Raw genomic sequence first — 22,351 nt, forward strand, 5'->3', positions numbered from 1 at the left:
CACCAGCTTCGTCACTTTGTCGCTCCGCCCCGCGTCCTTTTTGGCTTTCTTTGGCGTTTGTACGGCGTTTGGGGTTTGGCGTTTTCGACACTCGTGGAGCGGCTCCTCGGCTCGGCTCTCACGGAGCGATCAGCACAGCACAGCGCGAGTCCTCGTCAGCAGCTCCTCCCCTCACGTGATCATTCTCCTACAGCACAATTTGTTGCCATGAATGCACAGCATACATCCACGTCCCGAGCTTCGTCTCGTTGCCGGAACGAGACGAAGCTTGGGACGTGGATGCATTTACCATTAAAAACATCCAACAAAAAAACGAATTAGCTAATATTCACCCTGTGTGATCACAAGTCAACTGCTTGCTCAAATGTGTCTCTGGGCAAATTATATCATAAATATGGGTAACTTCGCACTTTCGCTATGAAAGGGCTCTGTTGGGGCCAAAGGGACAGTAGGTGGAATGACCACTGTCAGAGCCAAAAGTTGGGTCCTGTGAGGATTGAAGAAGTGTGACTCAGGTTGGCCTCAGGTTGGATGCCTAGGGACAAACTGGTTAAAGAAAGGTCTGGCAGCGGCCAGGGTACAACTGGCATTTGCAGAGACCAGGGTTTTCTCCTCAGACAAAACCTTCTAGTTCTATCCCTAGGGATTGGATACCAAAGTCCCCAAAGGCCAGCAACGCCAAGCCCTCTGTTTCAATTTTAGCCAGGTATTTGAGGAAGTGTTGGAAGGCACATGTAAACAAGTAAATAATGCAATCTAGGATGCAGCCACTGGCTAGCAACCCCACCGGTCCTCTGAACCCTTTTCTAAAGCAAGCGCATCCATCATCAATGCTTCCCTTTTGGAGGTTATAACCTCCTTAAACAGGCTTTTTTTCAGTGCAATAGTAAAAAAAACTAGACCCGTAAGCTCCTGGGATTTATAGACAAATTGCTGGTCTCCTTTTGGTCCGCAATATCATGGGGAAGAGAGTGACTGGGTTTCGGAGAACTGATGCCCGGCACTGAGTACCTGGCAGGCTCAAGCACTTTCCATGTTGAATTCACTTATCACTGGCAAAAAAATGGGATGTCTGCCATTACAATGGGACCTGAAAATTGTCCTTAATATGGGCTGTTCGTTTCTAATAGACTGAACTGAAGTTTGAGCAAGATGAACTTGAACCCAATTGGATGACCCCAAAAATTCAAGTGATGGACTGATCCTGAGTAGCAGGGTTTGCCCCATAATGTTCACATTAGGAGTACATAAGTTTGCCTTGTGAGCCAGGAAAAGTGTTCATCTTTACTTCCAGCTGAATCTCCACACCCAACCAGAAGAGGATTGCACCAAGAACAGAAAGGTTGTCTCATCTCCCTTCACTAGTCATGCCCAGACAAGGAGTGCAGAGAAGCTTGCGTTGCTTATGACTGGAGGAGGCAGTAGGCTACCATGTGTGCTGAGAATCAAAGCTCAACTAGCTGCTTAGGCCTGTAGAGAATGAAGATGGATGGTCTGATACATGCTGCTACGCCGACAATCCCCAAAAGGACCAATACCAATAGGGGAAGCATTGCAAGTGTTCTAAGGATGGCACAACTGAGCGCCAAAACATTTGAGTAAAGGGGCAGGGTAGATTCCCTAGTGAGTCCCACCTTGAATCATATTGGATTGCACTCCAATATCGGGTGTCTGAGAAATTGTTGTGCAATGTGTATTTTTGTGCCTTAATGTAGAAGAAAGTACTTGTCCTTTTCCAAAAATAAAGCAGTGGACTGGACAATCACGTTATTGAGCAGCTGGGTGTATTGCTGAAAGCTGAATGTGTACCCCCACACTACCCTCCCTGAGGACTACTCGCCATTGCTGCCACTGAAAGTCAAGTGCTGAAGGGGTTGTACAACGGGGTTGGTACAGTAGAGTCAAACGACTCCTTCCCCCACAGCTGTGACCCATTAGCGACCCCCGCCTATCCCATGGCCTGCCCAATCAGGCTCTGGCAGCACTGAACTGTGGTGTGCCCAGGCCTGGAGGACTATAGCAGCTCAAAAGCTGAAACAGAAGCACAGTCCAGCTAAAAGCAATTACACTGCATTAATAAGGAACTCTGATCGCATGCATCTAAAGCAAAAAAGACCAAATCTACAGACACACCTATACCATAAGAACAGAGAAATCTCTAACTTTGCACTGTTAGCCAGATCAGACGCGCAACACCCATTGGTCTCAAAGGTCTTCAGGCCAACCCACCCCCGTCGTGTGTGTCAGCCTCGCTGAGACAGCCTCCCGGGCACAAATACAGCTGCACCAGAGTACTTCACAGGTCTTTAGAAGACCATGTACTTCCTAACGAGACTTTGTTGTGTTTTCACCCCTTCTGAGAGACCCTGCATCTCCACTCTGCATATTGCTGGAAGAATCAGCTCCGCCCGAAATGTTTAGTACCCCTCCCCCTCGTCCCCCCGAAATGTGGCTCTAGTTGCGCCTCTGAGCCAGATAGTGCACAGCTGTGTGATGCTAATGTGGCTGGATCTGCATCCTTAGTGAAAAAACATGAAGGCCCCATGCTAACCTGAGAACGCTAGCTTGTCCACGTTTGTAGTGATGAAGCAACTCAACTCTGAGCTGAAGGCAAACAATATCTCACTGTGCTACTGAACCTTGAACTGTGAATAAAGTTTTATTATATTTTTGATGAAGGCATACAACTGCCTGGACAGTTGTATTGTAGCATTTTTATAGCACTTTTCTACTTCTAAAGTGGCCTCAAAGGATGAAAAATAGCTGTACAGCTTGCTATTAATGTGGCCATGCTTTAAGCATGGCATAAGAAATGGAGGCATGCCAGTGCTTGAACTTCTTTAATATACACTTACTTTACCATATTTACCCTCATTATATCTTACGTTGACTGCGTCAGAAGGGATCTCTATAACTATGCTTGGTGTGTGGATGTGGGTGTGGGCTAGTAGCCTGTGTCTAAAGGGAGTGTGGAACACAAGGAAATTAATAATCACCACACAAGTTTTGGTGTTGTCCACCCAGGAGCAGGGAAGATGCAGCCTATGGAAGTCAACAGACTCCAAACATATATGTTTTTTAAAAAAAAGAATGTTTATATATTTATTTATCGTCGTTCACATCATCTGTAGCTGAATTTTGTAGCGCTCTGAGCAATTTAAGAATGAGGTTTTGGCATTCTTGGGGGCTTTTTCTATTATCTGGCTCCTGTGGTTCCAAGGACTCCGGGTAGCCCTGGTTGCAGTTGCCCATGACTTCGAGCCCGTAGAGCTGCCACAACAAGAATGCACATAAGAGGCTCGAGGTCATGTAAGGTGAGCTGATGAATACCTGTGTTTCAGTTTCCCGACACATAGGAGATGGAGGGGAAATTGCTAAAGATTTATTTATGAAGTAACATTTTAACAATCTTGAAAAATGATTACTTTATAGTTCTGATGTCTGTGTTCTGTAACTAACAAATTATATTAACGCGAAGTATATTGTGCTATTATGCAATGAACTGGTGCTTGTATTAATGGCAACAAAGGAACACCAGAAGGTGCCTCCTTTCCCCCAGAATTTAACAGTGCCTTAAACTTGAGGCATGTAGTTGTGCAAAGGTTGGCTGAAAGATACGTGGGACAGTAGAAGAGTTATTGGCAGAGCAGGATATGCGACTGACTGAGCCACACACAAAGCTGCCTTTCAGAATCCCCACCCTAATGTAAAATATGAAACCTTCCTATGGGCCAGTCCTTCGCTGTAATCAAATATTTACTATCACAAAAATAATTCAAAGTTTCTGATGTTTTCCTATTGAGATCTGAAGCAAACACAGGGCACTGAATGATTTTAACACAAATAAAATAACAATAAACGTAAAATCAAGAAAGACCCTTCGTGCCAGAATGAGGCAGAGTGCACTCTCAACAGCTCCTTTATGAGTTGGGAGCAAATTGGCTCGCTTTTTCCTACACTCTGCAAAGTTACTGAGAACTCCAGGGATGGAAATACCATAGATTATTAGATTTTCCAAACAAAAATGGCACCTACAAAGTTTGTATTGTGAACAATTGGCTTACTTGGCAAAAATGTGGAGCATGATGCTGTCATTTTAAAAATTGTCCGTATGCGAAAAACCTGTCAAGTAATTTCCGGTTCCTTTCATGTAACCTTGCCTCACTTTACAGGATGCTGATATCAAGCTGATAGTTATTGGACAATCGTCTTCCCATCATATCGAGGTAAATATGATCTCCTGTTTTTTGCTATGTTAAAATTAGTAACTAGTTGTCACCTTCTTTATTTCTGAGTGTTGTTGGTTGTGAGTTTTTGACGAAGATTAACTACATTGTTCTTGTTTAGCCTTTCTGCAAATTAACAGGTTATACACATGAAATCTATGTGGATCCAGAGAGAGAAATTTACAAAAAGCTTGGCATGAAAAAGGGCGAAGTCTTCTCCATAGCAGGTATGAAATTAATTGACATTGGCGAGTTCAAATTGCTTCAGCCTGGGGAGTTAAAACCCATGTGTAGGGGGTGGGTCGAAGGACGTTACCTTATCCCTCAGTTTCCCAAGATGTTTAGTTGTCGAAAGTGTATAGTTCTTTGTATTTTCGCTTTGCACCGAAAGTATGAAAATAAGGGACTGATAGTGATATGTTAGAAACTAGCAGATTCAAACAGTTGCATGCATTCATCTATTATGACTGTCCATGCTACATCACAGGAAGGTTTGTCACACTCTAGTAGGTCAGGGACTGCAACAAGCTCAAATAGATGTTTCAGGGATTGCAACAAGCTCATATAGATATTCCTATAAACCCAAAGAGGTGTCTTCCGTTCAACTCAGGCTCAATAGACCAAATGCTGCTAAGCGTGCCTACTACCACAGCGTTCTGTGATGCCAAAGCCAGAATGTCTACATGTACTGCATGCTAGATTGTATTTCTTCTTTTATGTTGACCACAGATAGTCCAATTATGGCAAATGTTTTAATTGACTTATCAGTTGATATTAGCCACATACACTTTATGGCCAATGCTTTAATACGGGATGACGTATGTGACCGGTAGGAAAACTTGAGTACCCCAGAGGAGTCCCACTGCTCGAGTGACAGCCTCTAGTGACTTTGTAAAAAGGTTCCTTTATGCTTGGTCTCTCCTTGCCACAGCAAGTGTCATTTTTGACACAGGTGGCAGGGTTTTTTCACTAAATAACACATCTGGGGGAAATTTGGGTCCGGTCATTGTTGCAGCTTTCCGCAGCCAGTTGGCATTTTGTTGATTTGGTGAAGACTGGGTGTGCCAGAGGTCAACCAGATGATCAGGACTTGAACCTAGTTCAAAGGTTGGCAGATTTCGCCCTTAAGCCACAACTTCTCCCTTTTAGAATACAAATGAGCCCCAAGGTGTTGCCCCCATCTTTTTGCAGCAAAGTTGCTCTCAGCTCTAATACTACTAAGGAATATCACATCCTACCCTTTTTTTTAGAGAAAGGCAGTCATAATTGTGATCTACTGGGTCCCTTAGACCCCTGGATCCCAGTGCTGCTACACCTGCTTCACTAATGATAGCTACTGCATTGTAAAGTGGGCTGTTTCCTGTCTTTTAAAAAAAAAGGAAAATGGGCCTTTATCTTGCTTCATCCATCCTCGCTGCCATCTCTCTAAAGCCCAAACTAAAGTGTAAACTATGCTTTAATTTTCCCCTCCCATGGTCCCAAGCTCCGAGGCTCAGCAAGAGTGCAATGGTATAACAAAATAGGTAGTGAATATTTTGGTCCTTATAGCCATATCTGTGACCCTGTCGCCCTACACACTGACTGTGCCCCAGGGAACTCAGGATTACAGTTGCACACTTTTTTATGCATTTCAATATCTATAAATTAAGTCTGCCTGGAAACGCGCCAGATAAACAAGGCTGCACTTCCAGGCCTTCTTCATTTACAAGTCCTTGCTGACGCTTCACCCCTCCTCCCTGCCCCCCACCCCGGTAATGCAGTCACGGACCCTCAAGGGGGTGTGTGCCTCACTGTTCAGTTTGAAGACCTCTGCTTTACAGAAAAATGGATATTTCTAGATCTATGTAGAAATGTGGTCTTACACAGCGAACTGTTCCTATTCAACCTAGCTGTGAGGTCTTTTTGATGCTGTCACACTTCTGAATTATTCTCTTTCCACATATAGCTTATACTATCCAACCCATATATTGAGGCATCACTGGCTATCCTCACTGATTTATTGGCATCATAATGCTATTGTTCACAGCAGATTGGGAACATGTTTTCCTCTGCATGTTTAATTGTAGGAAAATGTCCATTGACAAGGTCAGTCATTTTCCAGTATGTGATGCAATGAATGTACCATTGTAGCAAAACTGAGGCATTGATAGTAAAACTTTACAATGCAAAATACGAACTTAGCTGAGTTGTATTTAAGGACACAGAGGTGTAGGGGTCAGAACTGTTACTTTATGTACTTTCTTGCTCCCGCCTGCTGGACTACACCGCTGTAATCTTTGGAGCACCATTTTGCATTTCTCGAGGAGTGCTTTTCAATCTACCCAGTGATGAGTTGGGTGAAGGCTAGTAGGAGTGATGAGATGCAGAGCTCAAAGTGGCGAAATAGAGAGACATAGGTGAAGCAGATACAGAGGTATAATGAGAGAGCGAGGTAGCATTGTGCAATGAGGAATGCACATGTTCTAGACGGTCAAGTTCTGGTACCACTGTGTATTGAAACCTAATGGCATGCAGTTATATCTAAGATAGAAAACCAACTAACTTAGTTTAGCAAAACTAACATTCCTCCTATCGTAAGTGAGGGAAATCTGTCTAAATTTAAATGTTCACATCACAAAGTCTTATCGCACCATTTGCCTGTCACGCTACTGATTCAGTTCACAACATCATCTTTCATGATGGTAGGTTTGTCTTTCATTTTGAAAACCCGTAGACATTCATTGTCCTTCAATATTATGTTCAAATCCAGTAGGTTTTTCCAATGTTCCCACAAAATACTTTTAGGTATTTCTTCACATACCTGTGATTTCTCCAATATCCACTATTGGAACCTGCTCCTCACTCTTATGGTTCTAGTACTATTTATAATTCAGCTGGTTTTTCCACACAAGTACCGAGGGTCCTTTCTTAACAACATATAGATTAACCAGGGATACTCTGTTTTTGAATCTGAATATCAGCGTTCGGTGCCCTAATATATGTACAAACTCACCACTGTAACCTTTTGCGTCATTCCAGTATTTTCTTATTTGGGGAGTCACTATAGTCCACCCCCAAATAGTATTCGTGGTTCAAAACAGATATGAACCAAAAATCTGCATATGTGAGATTTATATGGTCTTGACCCATTATGCTGAATTTGCCCCAGTGTGTTTAAGAAGCCGTGGCATTGTGTACTAATAGTATCTTACATTTGTGTTTCATAGTCTAGTGTCACTGTGCAGTAACTCACCAGTGTTTCCATGTGATGTTTCAGCACCAAGCCCTCACGTGAAGTCCAACTTGCTGTCAGGAAGCCTTAAGAGCTTATGGAGAGCTGTGACTGGGCCCGCCTTTGATTTTCAGGGAGATCCAGCTCAGCAAGGAGGGGCTCTAATCGTAGGTCCTGGTAAGTTAGCTAATTTTATTTTCATGAGTTAAAAGTTGTGCTAGTAATCATATGTTTTTCTTTTATTAGGCGGTGCATGAGCATTTAGCAAGTCACAAAGGTGTGGTACCAAAATATCACAATATCGGCTGACATATTTGTGACATAAAAATTGTCTGCCAAACTATTGCCGCTTTGGAGTTAATTGTAGAAAATATACACCCAATGGGTTACTATTTTTGTAAATGATGTTTAGGACACAATATTTATGTCTGATATCTGAAAGATATTTTTAAATACATATTTTGTCATTATGTAGTATAATCGACTATCTACATATATGCAAGTTTGAAATTTAGCAAATATTTAAGCCATTTAATAATTGTATCTTGTAAAAGTGCTTGTGTGTGATTTATTTGCATTTGTGTGTTTGTGTGTAAAACTACTTACTTTGCTGCTTTTAAGAATGCTAAAAGTAAATGAAATCTTGTCATATTAAAATGAATTGTAGTGTATATCATTAGACGCATTCTCTTCTGTAGATTTGGAAGATGCATAACTCTTCTTTAAAAGGTTTGTTGAATTGTTGTTTTAAAAAAAAAACTTTCTTTATGCTTTCATTTCCTCGGTGTCGTACATACATATCAGTTCGTAATACAGTTATGGAAATATCAGTAGTTCTTAAAAGAGACATCACATAATGCTCTGATGTTCTACAGTATATCCCAGTAAGTTCAAGTAAACCTGTTGTGGAAAGTTCCATGATATTCCGCAGCGCTAATGTGTCATCAAGTAGACTGTAAGTGTCTTTTAGTGTGCGCACCCTATTTCCCATTGTTGGAAGCTTATCAAGGTACTCTAAGAAGTACCAAGTGTATGGATTTTCTGTTTTTATCTTCACCAATCACTTGCTCTTTCCTTTTTGAACTCATCACTTTTTTAAGTGTTCTCCATTTTCGTTGATTTATGCTCAGAGACCTATACATTTGGGTCTCTTTACCTTTTTGATTTGTCTACTTGCATCCTTTTTCCTTGACTCATTTCCACCACTTTTGTAGAGATACATTGGTAAAAATGAGTTACTCATATGTTTGGCTGTGGGTTCTTGTTATCTGTTCCCAGAGGAGATCCCCTTTGATGGGGTTCTTGCTCTTTCAATTCTTTAGAGGCTTGCTGTCTGTATACCATTGTATGGTTATTGCTTGACCTTGCCATCACAGATGCCTCCACTGATCTTTAACTTGGATGTGAAACCAGCTGTACATGGCTCATTAGTACTAATCCACTGACCAAATGTGCTCATTAATCTCCGTTATTATTAATCTCTGTGGAAACAATTAGTGATCCATGTGTTCTTCTGTAGCTGATCCTAACAAACAAGTTTCTTTGCCACTTTAATGGTAACTAATGGCTCATGTACCATATCAGTCAGTCAGTCAGTCAGTCAGTCAGTCAGTCAGTCAGTCAGAATACTTTATTTCGATAAATCAATATCATAAAAAGACAATGGAACTATACAGAATATACAATTAAATACACTTGGTAATACAGAATAAAAACAGAGTCATAGTCCAATTAAAAATCATCCGGAAATATACATAGAATGAAAATTTCATTGATTAAAAACACAATAAATAAAATAAAAACATTAACTCTTTTGAGTGCCCCCCCTGACAATTTTTGGTGTACAATCATCATACATATATACATCCAAATTCATTTATGTACAATTAATCAAACAATTTTTCTTATTTCTAATCCTTACAGCACCCACCCAAAAACTTGCAACATGAAAGCTGATAATAGAGGACTGTAATAATTGCAGGTAAAGGAGAGCAGGCTTAACCTGCAAAAAGCCCCCCTCCTTAAGTATTGGGACCAAAAATGTCATCCTTAATTCCGTGTAGTGACTACAGAACATCAAAAAATGCATTGTGTTCTGGATGGAGAAGTTGTCACAGGAACACGGCACATGTACCATATCATTCAGGTGTCGCGGAACATTATCTTTTCTTTTATATTTCAGTCATTCAGTTTAAAACTACTTGTTATGTTATGAGGATTTTTATCGTGCTTAATCACCCATGAGGGAATCCTGGTGCTCCACAGGTGTGTGGTGCTGGACCTTACTCAAAGAGCTAGGTCTTAAGCTCAGGGCTAGATTTAGCGCTGATGGCGCCCGGTACGACAATCACTTTTGGCACCCCCATGTCCCATGACCGCCTCCTCAGATTCTCTCCGTACCACCTGCAATAGTGCCTCACATCTCTCCTATCAAAAGATATTGCTAAAAATAGCGCCCTCCTTAGATCACAGCACCTCCCCCCCCCCACAACAGGTCAGCGCCCAGTGCAGCCGCACCAGTCGCACTGCCCTAAAGCCGGCCCTGCTTAAGCTTCTTGCACAATTTAAGAAGTGATGAGAAGGTTCTAATGTGGTGTGGGAAGTCGTTCTATGCTTAAGGGGTGATTTATGAGAATTAAGATATGATAACCCTGAAAGATTCACCATGACAGTGGCTGTTCACCACCCTCCATATATATATACCTATATTCCAAGATGGCCGCCATGTTTCCAGCCTCCTCCAGCCCATCAACGGCAGAAACACATGTAACCTTGCCGTCACGACAGTAGGCGCCCAGCCCCTCCCACCATTCAAGTCTTTCAAGTACCACGTATTGGCAAACGGAACACTCCACGAGCCGGCGAGAGGTTGAGTAGGTCAATGAACCTCTTCTGCACGTCATAACTGTAAGTACGGACCATCCGCTGTGCCCGCATCCTTTTGCTTTGTTTCTGCCTCTCTAGCAATGCATACCATTTACTTTTTTAACAGATCGCGATGGTGGTCACCTCTGCCGTACCTCATGGGATTATACACCCATAACGATTAGGTGAGCTGTCCTCCCTAACCATATTCGGCACAGTTTGACCAATGAGGTTTTGCCATCAATGCATGCTATGCCTAACCTGAATCAACACTTTTTTAAACTACCACAGTCCTTTCTGACCGTTTGAACTGCATAGCGAGCACATTACGCGTACTACAAATTGCTTAGAGTGCCACACGTGGATATAGCGGCATTGATTAGCAAATTTAGCGGCACAAAAATGGAAATTTAGCGGCACAAATATGGAAATTTAGCGGCAATTTAGCGGCATTTTATTTAGCGGTGTTTCCTACAACAAACACAGATATCTTCGTTTTTTTAGTTGTTTAACAACATGAAACTACGCATATTTGGTTTATTTACAATGTAGACACTTTGTTTGGCTTCAAGGCTGCATATAGGACATAAAAATGTTAATGAATAAATGCCCCAAAAGCAATCCCCCCAAGGCCCGCCGCATACTGGGCACGCGGCAGAATTACTTAGAGTGCTGTGCGGTGGATTGGATTGGGTGGGATGAACTGGATTAGGGTAGGGTGGATTGGATATAGGTAGATTGGGATGGAGTGAGCAACGGTTAATTTGCACACAAAAAAGTGCCAGGACCCTTGTCAGGAGGCAGCTTGCACCAGCCCTTTTCTCCTGTTAGTGTCTCCTAAAACAGACTACTAACTGTGAAATTGGGGAAGAGGATGTGGCACAATAACCAAAGCTGCTGACTTCGGAGCTGGGGAATCAGGTTTGAGTCTCAGCATCAATCCACATCCTGTGATTCTAGGCAAATCATTTAATCTCCCCATGCCTACCATAAATGAATGTGTCCTTAACTGGTGCTCATGAAAAGCGCCGGTGTTGATGATTAAGTGCCAGATTTGAGCACCAGAAACCACCAGCTCAAATTAGGCACTGAGGTGGGATAGATTGGATTTGGGTGGGGTGGTTTGGATTGGGGTGGATTGGATTGGGGTGGATTGGATTGTAGTGGTGCAGACTGTTTTAGATTGGAGTGGGTCAGATTGTTTTGGAGTCCGGCAGGTTGGAGTGGGCAGAATCTTTTGGATTGGAGTTGGACAGATTGGAGTTGGGCGATTGGAGCGGGCGGAAAGAGTTCAGCAAGTGAAAAGCTTACCCTGGAAATCTGCGGGTGGCGAGATTCTTTAACGGACAAGGCTGCCGGTGTTTAGTCCATTTCATATCCATCACTGCAGCCTACTGCTTAAGGATGAGTTACACTTCCTTTTCTGCCTTGGGCTCTCCATTGAAGACTCGAAGCTGGAGTAAGAATGTGCTGCCCGGGATGAAGTATGGCTGCACACAATTTCAGTTTTTTGTCTTCACTTGTGCCATCGTGGAGGCGCCTTCAAGATTGGTTCACATACAGCAGGCCCTGAACCTCGTCACCACTTCATTTCCCCACCAAAATTTAAAACTGTTTAATGTAGCATCATACTCATCTGTCTCCTCATCTCCATTATCATCATCCTCGTGAATGGGTGTAAGTTATTTCAGTACTCTCCTCGCTTCAGCACTCAGACAAAGCCAGCTTCCTCGATGCAGTTAAAAATATCCCCTCCAACTGCTTGGACATATGCTTCAAAACCTTCAGCCCTTCCACCATGCAGCTGGTTTACATTGGCATGTAAAACTACAGCAGGAGCTAATATTCCTTCTATATTAATGCTTTATACGGTCACAATAACCAGAAACAATTTCTATACAGCACCGCTAAAACTGGTGCAAAACTTGCCAGGGCAGCAAGTGTTAATCCAGCAGAGAGGTTTGTGGCCAGTGTAGCGTCTGTTGCCAGGCAACCAACAAACCAATCATGTAGCTACAAGCCACAGCGTGTCTCATGCGCACACATGCCTTTACTGCGCTCACGGCATGTCTCACTCACCCTCTACCACATAAAGCTCTTCTCCTGTCCTGAGGACTTCCAATGACAAGTCATAATTGGAAAAGGACGTTTCCTGAAGAGCCTTGAAATGGTTTGCTGCGAAGCAGCACTACTGCGACCTCCGGCTCACTGCGTCTCACAGTACAAGCTCTTTCAGCGGCTCTCTTCCTGGGCGACAGTAAGTTCAGTGTCCGTTCATCGCCAGTAAAATGAAGCAGAGGAACAGCAGTAGGTTGAAGAGAGTAAGAGAGTAAGAAGTTTATTCCGCGTCAAGTAACTACAGCCAATCCAGAAGGGAGACTTCCTGGGGGGTCCCATAGAGCTGCCCCTCCCAGGCTTCCCACGGAGCGGGGGCTGTCACTGCCTCCACAGGTATGAGATCGACCAGATGGGTTTTTCCAACCCCCCCCCTTCCGCAGACCCGCCCCGCCCCCTTGAAAGGGGTCTGGATGTCTAGATTTCGCGGGCACTTTTGTAAAAATCCCACCATTTTTACAAAAGTGCCGATTTTGCGGGCCCTTTTTTCAAAAATCGCGGCATTTTTACAAATGTGCCGATTTCGCGGCAAACCGCGAAATCCTGGAGGGCCTGTATAATGACTTGGCATAATGAGAGCACCTCTGTTGCTTAGATGTTCATTTGTTTGTTTGTCCATCAACTCCCCTGATAACTTTCATTTTCACGCGCATTTAGTATTATTGACTCTCAACGCCAAGCTCAACATGCAACAGCACGTTAGCAAAGCAACAAAAGGAGCTAATTTCTAAATCAACACACTGAGGAAACTTAAACCCTTCCTCCCAGCCAAGGACTTCCAAACGGCTGTACAAGCGTTAGTCATCCCTCGCATAGACTATGGAATTGTGGCCCTCAGCGGACTCCCGTTAGCCACAACAGCACCCCTAAGAGCCTCCCTGAACGCTGTTGCGAGACTCATCACTGGCTCAAGAAAACATTCGCATATATCCCCAGACTTAAAATCTCTAAAATGGCTACCTTTTGAAGCCAGAATACAGCTAAAAATTGCCGTTATGACACATTCGGCCGTGCACCACAAGGCACCCAACTACCTGCTTTCTTTAAGCTAAAGACCGACAACATAAGAAATGACCTCATCATGTCTCCTCCGTCCGGACTTTGGGCATCAAGATCAGCAATGATCTTTCTATGCATGCGCACATCAGCGCCGTCGTCTCCGCTTGTTTCCTTTCCCTCCGCCTCATCCGCAAAATTTCCCGGTTTTTCTCTGTTGATGCCCTTAAAACTATTATTTCTGCCCTTATTTCTTCTCGCCTGGATTATGGCAATGGCCTGTTCGTAGGCATTCCTGCCTACGAAACTCGCCGCCTCCAGGCCATCCAGAACCAGGCAGCCCGTCTTGTTTTTCGTCTTCCCAAGTTTTCCCACATCACTCCTGCCCTTAAATCCCTTCATTGGCTCCCTGTTCACCTCAGATCTCATTTTAAACTTGCCTGTTTGGCTTTCCGGGCTCATGCCCGATCTGCTCCTCTCTTCATCAATTCTTTAGTTTCTTCTCATGCCCCTTGTCGTTCTCTTCGCTCGTCCTCTCTTTCTCTTCTTCACGTCCCCCGCTTCCGTAAATCCCGCACCGGAGGCACTCGTTTCTCGGTGCGGGCTCCCCAGATCTGAAACTCTCTTCCCCTTTCAATTCGTTCTATTCCCATTTTTTCACATTTCTGTAAAGCCCTTAAAACTTTCCTCTTTCTTCAGGCTTTTCCTGTCTAACTTCCCCCGGTTCCCTAGCAAATTGTGGCTGTGATCCTCAGCGCCAGGAAGCCGCTTGGCCGCAGTGCGCTCTTATAAATATTTGTTTCATTTCATTTCATTTCATGGATGTAAGCCGATTCCCCAGTCACACCAAAAGGACTAACACTCAACCTAAAAATAATGCATCATGGTTGTCCTTCAACACCTACTCGGAAGAAGCAATACACAAACTGCTCGGCACCCTGAAGCCCTCTAATCACCTCATAGACCCCCTACCTGCCAATGCTGTAAAAGACTTCATCCCCCTGCTCCTCCCACTTTGGACCAAAATCATTAACAGCTCCCTTCAACAAGGTCTCATCCCAGACTCCCTCAAGGTGGGGCAAGTCACGCCTATACTCAAGAAACCTACAGCTGACCCGTCTGACCTGAACAATTACCGCCCTATCACCAATATCCCCACCCTGGCCAAACTGCTGGAAAAATGTGTCCAACTCCAACTAACAAAACACATTGACCAATATGACCTCCTCAACGCTCATCAATCAGGCTTCCGAGCGAATCATAGCACGGAAACGGCTATGACGCACATAATTGATGACGCCCTCCAAATTCTAGATCGCAATGAATCCTGCCTCCTCATCCTTCTTGACCTCTCTTCAGCATTTGACAGGGTCAAACACGAGAACTTACTGGAGCTGCTAAGCACTAGAATGGGTCTATCGGGAACTGTTCTCAAATGGTTTACTTCCTTCCTTTATAACCGGACTCAGAAGTTCAAGATTGACAATGTGCTATCTACACCTGTGCCAGCAGATCTAGGTGTCCCACAAGGATCTTCCCTCTCCCCCACACTGTTCAACCTCGTCATGGAACCGCTCGCCACCTTGCTCCAAGCATCCAATGTTCAATTCCATATGTACGCCGATGACACACAACTTTACCTAAAGCTACGATCCCCGGAAGATATCAAACTCCTGAATTCTACACTTAGTAACACTCAATCCTGGTTGGCCGTTAATCACCTCAAACTAAATGCTCTGAAAACTGAGTTTCTACTCATCTCACCTCCGGCGAAAATTACCACCACCCAAACCTGGCTCAATAACCTAACAGCACTCAATGTCCAACCTACCATCGTGGACTCTGCGAAATCCCTAGGCATCACACTCGACGCCAAGCTCAACATGCAACAGCACGTTAGCAAAGCAACAAAAGGAGCTAATTTCCAAATCAACACACTGAGGAAACTTAAACCCTTCCTCCCAGCCAAGGACTTCCAAACGGCTGTACAAGCGTTAGTCATCCCTCGCATAGACTATGGAATTCTGGCCCTCAGCGGACTCCCGTTAGCCACAACAGCACCCCTAAGAGCCTCCCTGAACGCTGCCGCGAGACTCATCACTGGCTCAAGAAAACATTCGCATATATCCCCAGACTTAAAATCTCTAAAATGGCTACCTTTTGAAGCCAGAATACATTTAAAAATTGCCGTTATGACACATTCGGCCGTGCACCACAAGGCACCCAACTACCTCGCTCAAAAGTTGTCTATATCAGGTGGCTCGAGATCCAATAGAAGCACAAAAAACCTACTCCTGAAACCTCGTAGATTCCGGAAGGAAAAAACATACAAGCGCACCTTTTCAGGAATGGCACCCAGGATCTGGAATGCACTCCCTCCTGAAACCAGGCTTATCTCCTCCACTGCATTCTTCAAGAAAGAGGTGAAAACCATCCTCATGGCCAAGTTCACCTGAACTTTATAGGTGATGGATCAGAGTCTCTGCATCGCTGTGTATTTTTGAACTTTTGATCTCCTGATTGCCTATTGGCACTATATTCTTATTTGATTGTGACACTATTATGCTACTCTCCTACTACCGACCACTATATGATACACTTTAGTTTGTTGAATCACCCTCACGATGCCCCCACCCCTTGTTCTCTCTATCCTTAGAATTTGGTATAAGCCATCCCTACATCCAAAGTTTACCTGAACTCTGTTGTAGCGTGATCAATGATTTTGCGCCGTCTTATACTACTTGTTACCTGGTTGTATATTGGTATGTTCTCTGTACACTACTGTTTTCCTATTATGTTAGTGACTATTATACTGTTTCCCGTTAGTTCTGTTCAGTCCTGTTGCCCCTACCCCTGTCTCTGTGAAGCGCTCTGATATCTGTAAAGATCTTGTTTGCGCTATATAAAACTTTGAATAAATAAATAAATAAATTGAATACTCTGTGGGTGTGTCTATGATAATGTAGCCTTGGGCCCTGCAACCGGGGGCCTGCACTTCACATACATACAATGTTACTATATGTGATAACTCACACTAACTACTAGTTCCTTTTCTCCTTTCGTATTTTGTCGTTACAGATAGGACCACTTCATGGGTCCATTGAGTGGTACTGAGATATCTTTTTGAGACCACAACATAATCCATCCCCCCCCCACCATTTCACTGCCCCTAGGTCCTAAAGAAGAGTGAAGGATCTCCTCCCGAGACCACAGCACAGCGCGAAACATGTCAACCCTATCCTCGTCTATAAAAGACTTAGCTACTGAGGGCCATTAGCACCCTCGAGCAGCACACAACCTTTTGTTTTTTTTATTGATGATAGAGGGTCTTTACATTAAATCAATTTGCCTCACCCCCTCTAGTCACCTTTTAACATCTACACTTCACTTACAATTGCACGCTGACCTGCACACACCTTACGGCTAGATTCCTAAAAGGATCACCGATAAAGTAACCCCTTGGGCATTGCAGCGCCGGCGCAACAAGGAGCACCACCCCATGATGAAGCATGACATCCTTCAGGGTGTGTGAGGGCATCAAGTAAAGGTCCCCCTGACCTTCCCATAGAAACTACCAATCCTTCCCCGTTTCTCTCTAGTCTTACTTCTTTCTTAGGAACTGTGTCACTCTATAGTGACATGATTTATGAGAAACCATGGTCTCCTGCCCTGCTTTTGTATATGCATGGTACTTGTGCAAGTGGAACTTTGCCTGAGCTCAGGTGCCTAGTGGGTTGGTGGAACTCTACACATCTGTTCAGGTAGGTGGTACGTATGTTGTGTGTTGCTTTTTATATGTGGGTAAGGAGCTTGTACTGTGTGCGCTAATGTACACGGGGTCAATATAACGGGGACCAGTGTGGCAGCTGAATTCTGGATTGTTTAAAATCTTTTTATGAGTTGGTTGGTATTCCTGCCTAGAGTGTGTTTCCCGTTGTCCACTCTGCTGGTGACGAGGGCTAGGGTGACTGTTTTCCTGGTGTTTTAGGTAGCCATTAAAAAAAAAGAGCAACCTTAGGATGTGGAAGCAGGCTGCAGCGACACCATTGACCTGGTCAGACATGTCCAGCTTGCCACCCGGTGGAGTCCCTCGACAAGGAATCTTTTCTGAAGATCACTCGTTTGGTCATTTCTGTGTTGAGTTTGAGGCATTTGGACTTCATCCAGGTGGCCGCTTTGATATTGCACAAGCTGAAGTTGTTTCTGGTGTTGGGTGTTCTTTCTGAGAGAGACAGTGTTAGTTGTGTGCCATCGGCGTAGGTAAGTATGTTGATGTTGTGCACGCTGATGATGTCTGATAGCAGTGTCATGTCAATGTTGAAGAGGGCCTGGCTGAGCCAAGAATCCTGCCAGACTCTGCAAATGAGTTTCCAGGCTTCTTTAAAGTATGGTGTCATGTTGACTGTTTTCTTCCGGTAAGAAAGGTGCACATCCTTGAGGGCCGGTTCTTGGATGCCAGCCTCATGAAGTCATCTGATCAGGATGGAATGGGAGACTGCGTCGAAGGCTGCAGAGAGGTCAGGAAGGATGAAGAATGCGGTTCCTCTTCTGTCGTGGATCATCCAGATGTCAGCAATGAGGGATGTCTCTGTACTGTGGTGTGACCTAAAACCTGATTGTATGTCGTCGAGGAACTGGTAGTTGGGGAGTTGGTCAGCGAGGCATCTATTGATGGCTTTTTCTTGGATCTTGGCAGTTTATGGTAGGAGGGGGATTGGTCGGTAGTTTCTGAGTATGGCTGGGTCTACAGAGAGCTTCTTCAGGAGGGCGTTGATGGCTGCAAGTTTCCAGACTTCATGGAAAGTTGCTCTGTCGATGGAAGTGTTGAGAATGGTGGTGAGGGTTTTGCTGATAGGGGTTGAACCTTTGTCAAAGGCTTGGTGGTGGCAAAGGCCAAACGGGGTTCTGGAGTTAATAGGGCCCAGCTTGTCAGGGTGATGCCTTTGTTCGATTCTGGCAGACTTATCGCAAAATTGATGGGATCCGGTTGAGGGTTGAAATTGATGTAGGGGGTTGTGATTTTATTGCAGAAGAAGTCTGATAGGTTGTTACACAGTTCTTGGGTGGGGATAATTGCTTATGGTTGCTGCTGGTGTGGTGAAGTCCTTGATAATACTAGAAATCTCATTGCTTCTGTTGGAGCTGTTGTCGAAACGCTCGGCTAGAGCCTTCCTTTTGGTTTCTCAGATTTGCTGGTGATTGCATCTCTAGGTGGATTAGAATGCTTTTTTGTCCCATTCTCTCTAGCTCGCTCTGCCCTTTAGTCATTCTGATTCAGGCACTCTATAAACCAGAATCCTTTTAAAAATGTCAGGCTGGGGGGGCGTGGCCAAGATGGCGAGGTAAGCGGTCGCACTCTCTGCAGGCTCCACCGAACCGGAGCCCTTAAGCCGTGATTCAGCGCAGATCTCCCCCCGATCCACGGTGAAATTGCAGCGGAGTCGGAGAAGCGACCACTGGTCCGTCGCTGAGCCCACACTCTCCGGGGAGGCTGCAGCGGAGAGGCTCCGAAGAGCGACAACAGCCGGAGCGGAGCAGAGGCGGAGTCCTGAACCGAGGCCCTCTGGGGGAAAGAGAAGCATCGAGGCCCGGCTCGAGGCAGAACCGAGTGCCGCGGACTGCCAGACAGTGGAGGCAGGACTTCGGGGGCGCAGGAGGTGGAGAGGTCCTGGGGCGGTGGAGCGCCCGGAGACGTCCGGCGACGGCACCGGAACGTCTCACCGGCCGGAGACCTCTACGCAACGCCGGGGACGCGGCCTACAGACGGAGCGGCACGAGCCCCTACCCCAGGCTGAGCGGCGACGGAAACGGCTACTGGCGGGGAGGGGAGAAGGCACCGCATCGACAGGGGGTGCCCCGAAAATCGGCTCCCTGTGGCGACATTGCAAGGCGGCCAGCGGAGGCCGCGGGCCCCGATTCATCTCCACCGGAACAGCGAGGCCTCGGTGAGGAGCGGCGTGAGAGACAACCGGCCTAGAGTCAAACAATATAGGTGAACACGGGGCCCTCACATGCCCGACCGGACCTCTGGTGGCCATAAAACATCGTAGGCGGACAGAATATTGACCAGGGACGGCCGTTGTGAGAAGCGGTCTACGGTGCAGAGGGTGCGTACCCGGCCCGTTCCTTCAGCGGTGCGCCACGTGGCGGGCGCCGAATCGTGCGGCCTGGTCTGGCCGGGGGCCCGGATCACGCCAAGGAGGGAACTCACCAGGGACAGAGGCTGGTGGGCGAAGTGATCAGAGGTCGGGGTACACACAAGAGGGCCTCCCCTGATTGAGCCAGCACGGGGTGAAGTGGTGTCGCCGGAGAACTCCGGGCCTGGAGTTCCGGACACAACGGCCAGAGGTGGTCAACCGGGACAAAGTTGGCACGCAGAAACGACACCGGCGGACATCCAGGAGAGCGGAGTACCGAGGCTGGAAACGATAGGAGCTGGTGGACGGAAGCACCCCCTGGGGGACCGTGGCGTAAGGAGCAATGGCGGCCTGGGACCTACAGGAGGTCCGTTGGCACGCTGCTTACGGGACGCTGTCCGGAATTGGAAAAGGGGCTAGGGCCGGTATAGACTCTGTAAGGTCTCTTAAAACAAGCGGAGTCGGCCGAAGGAGGTTGCAGCCCGATTAGTGACGCTCCAGAGGGCCGGGTGCGAGACTGGCCAGGCAGTGGCATAACGGGCGAGCCCGGTGAAGGACGGGGCAGCGAGTACAATGGGCGGGAACAGAGGGGGCAAGAAAGGGGAGCGGACGTGTCCCGAAATGCTGAACAGGGGAACGACGAAACAAGACAAAGAGCAGCACTCGCCGGGCCCCTCAAGAAGCCCACTGGAGGCCGAAGGTAGGGAACCACCGGTCACCAGGTCGTTCCTGGAATCTCTCTTCAGTTCCCTGCGCGAAGATTTCCAAACGCTGAAGCAGGAGGTAGCCGGGGAAGTCAGAGAAGTACGGAGAGAGGTTGATAGCCTCGGTGAACGAGTGGCCACCATGGAAGGAGCAGGACACTCCAGGGACGAGGAGATCAAACAATTGCAGCAGGAAGTGCTCCGCCTGAGAGATCAACAATTGGACCTCGAAGCACACAATGAGGACCTCGAAAACCGGTCCCGCCAGAATAACATCCGAGTCCGGGGAGTGCCTCCTACGGAAGAGGGGGAGGACATTACCGGGTACCTGCAAGCCTTATTTAGAGAGATACTGAGTGAACAAGAGGACTTCCCTATTAGAATCGACAGGGCGCATAGGGTGGGTCGGACACGCCGAGCCTCAGCGCCACCACCGGACATCCTAGCCTTCCTACCTGACTTCCCGCTTAAGGAACGGATCTTACATGAAGCAGGCAAGCAGCAGTCATTGCGCTTCCGAGGGCAACAATCGCCCTCTTCCAGGACCTTTCCGCCATCACGCTCCAGAAGCGCAAAGCCTTTAAGATAGCAACGGACTTCCTGAGAGAACATGGGATGCAATACTCCTGGGGACACCCTTTCCGCCTCATCTTTCGAGGGAACGGTACCCTGCACCAACTTCGATCCCTCCAGGATACTTGTGATGTACTGGGAATTACCGCAACGGACGGCGATACACCTACTCCACAGCGACGACGCATTACCAGGGATGGTTGGCAGCGGGTCTCTAGGGAGGGAGCAGGGATTGTTCTAAGTTTGGGTAAAGGGACGAGGGGCTGGGGGGGAGGGACGAGGGAGTTTTCGTTGGGGGTAGGGGAACCGGGAGGGGTGGGTGGGTCGTCCAGTGCACTATGCAGGTCTCAGCCGCCCTAGCGGCATTCATGCGCCCTATCCCGCCTAGGCGGGGGTCTTACGCTTTTACTTTCACCATCTCACATGCCGCCCACGACTCTTAGGATAGTGACTCTTAATGTCAGGGGCCTAAACAATCCAGTCAAAAGGAGGGCAGTGTTATCACTACTAGAGAGCACCCAAGCGGATATCTGTCTCCTTCAAGAAACCCACTTGCTGCCCCAAGACTCCCATAGACTACGCTCCCATAAGTTCCCAACACAATTCTTCTCATCCAACAACACTAAAACGGAAGGAGTAGCGATCCTGGTAGCACAACGCTTCAAGGGGGAGGTCTTGCACAAACTTGCCGAACACAAAGGCAGGCTATTAGCTTACAGGTTCAGGTTCAGGGTCGGGGGTCACCCTTACAATTGGATCCTTGTACAGCCCTAATGACCAGCAGGAACGCTTCTTGCGATCGGCACTGATAGACGTCACCGCCTTGCAAGACAGGCACATTATCATCGGAGGAGACTTTAATATGGTCTTTGATTCAGCCCTAGATCGATCCGCCCAACGCTCTCCGCAAGCCGGGGAGTTCTCGGCTGGGTGTAAAGCTCAGTTGTCGGAGGTGGACCTCCATGATCTCTGGCGTTGCATGCACCCTACTGATAGGGAGTATTCCTATTACTCCCACGCACACAAGACGTACCCGAGACTAGACCATCTTCTGGTCACAACTCCAGTACGTACCTTGACCTCAGCGACGGAGATGGGAGTGATATCCCTCTCGGACCATGCCCCGGTCTCCGCCACGCTGTGCCTGCCACCGGTATCTTGCCCACCTAGGGTCTGGCGCCTTCGGGACACCTTATTGCATAGGACGGTGGTGGTTATACGCATTGCCGGCGCTATCGGGGACTATTTGTCTCTCAACGACAACTCTGATACCTCTTTGGCGACACAGTGGGCGGCCTTGAAGGCCGTCCTTAGGGGGGAGTTTCTGGCCATCTCCTCAGCTGAAAATAAGGAACGGCAGAGTAAAAGGGATGAACTCACTCAGCGAGTCCGGGAGCTCGAACAGATACACCGCCGGACGGGGGCCCCCCGGATCTGGAAGCAGCTTAAGGAGGCGAGGAAACTCTTGACAGCCCTGGACATGGACCGGACTGAGTACGCTGCGCTTCGTCTGCGTCACACATA

The 22,351-nt window shown here is 46.6% G+C and overlaps 1 protein-coding gene across 2 annotated transcripts in view; it reads left to right on the plus strand.

Annotated features, from left to right (window-relative positions):
* The window catches only part of PRXL2C (peroxiredoxin like 2C), a 96,296-nt gene that overhangs the window by 50,218 nt on the left and 23,727 nt on the right, over positions 1–22,351 (plus strand). For both annotated transcript variants that reach the window (XR_013607089.1, XM_078675669.1), the window contains exons 3-5: positions 4,173–4,226; positions 4,348–4,453; positions 7,483–7,614. Coding sequence is in view for 1 of the 2 variants with exons in the window: in XM_078675669.1 (XP_078531795.1) it covers positions 4,173–4,226; positions 4,348–4,453; positions 7,483–7,614 (292 nt within the window). In the remaining variant the exon portion in view is untranslated. The remainder of the gene's footprint in view (positions 1–4,172; positions 4,227–4,347; positions 4,454–7,482; positions 7,615–22,351) is intronic.

This window comes from Lissotriton helveticus, chromosome 2_1, assembly GCF_964261635.1.
Source record: "Lissotriton helveticus chromosome 2_1, aLisHel1.1, whole genome shotgun sequence".
NCBI classification, from domain to species: domain Eukaryota; kingdom Metazoa; phylum Chordata; class Amphibia; order Caudata; family Salamandridae; genus Lissotriton; species Lissotriton helveticus.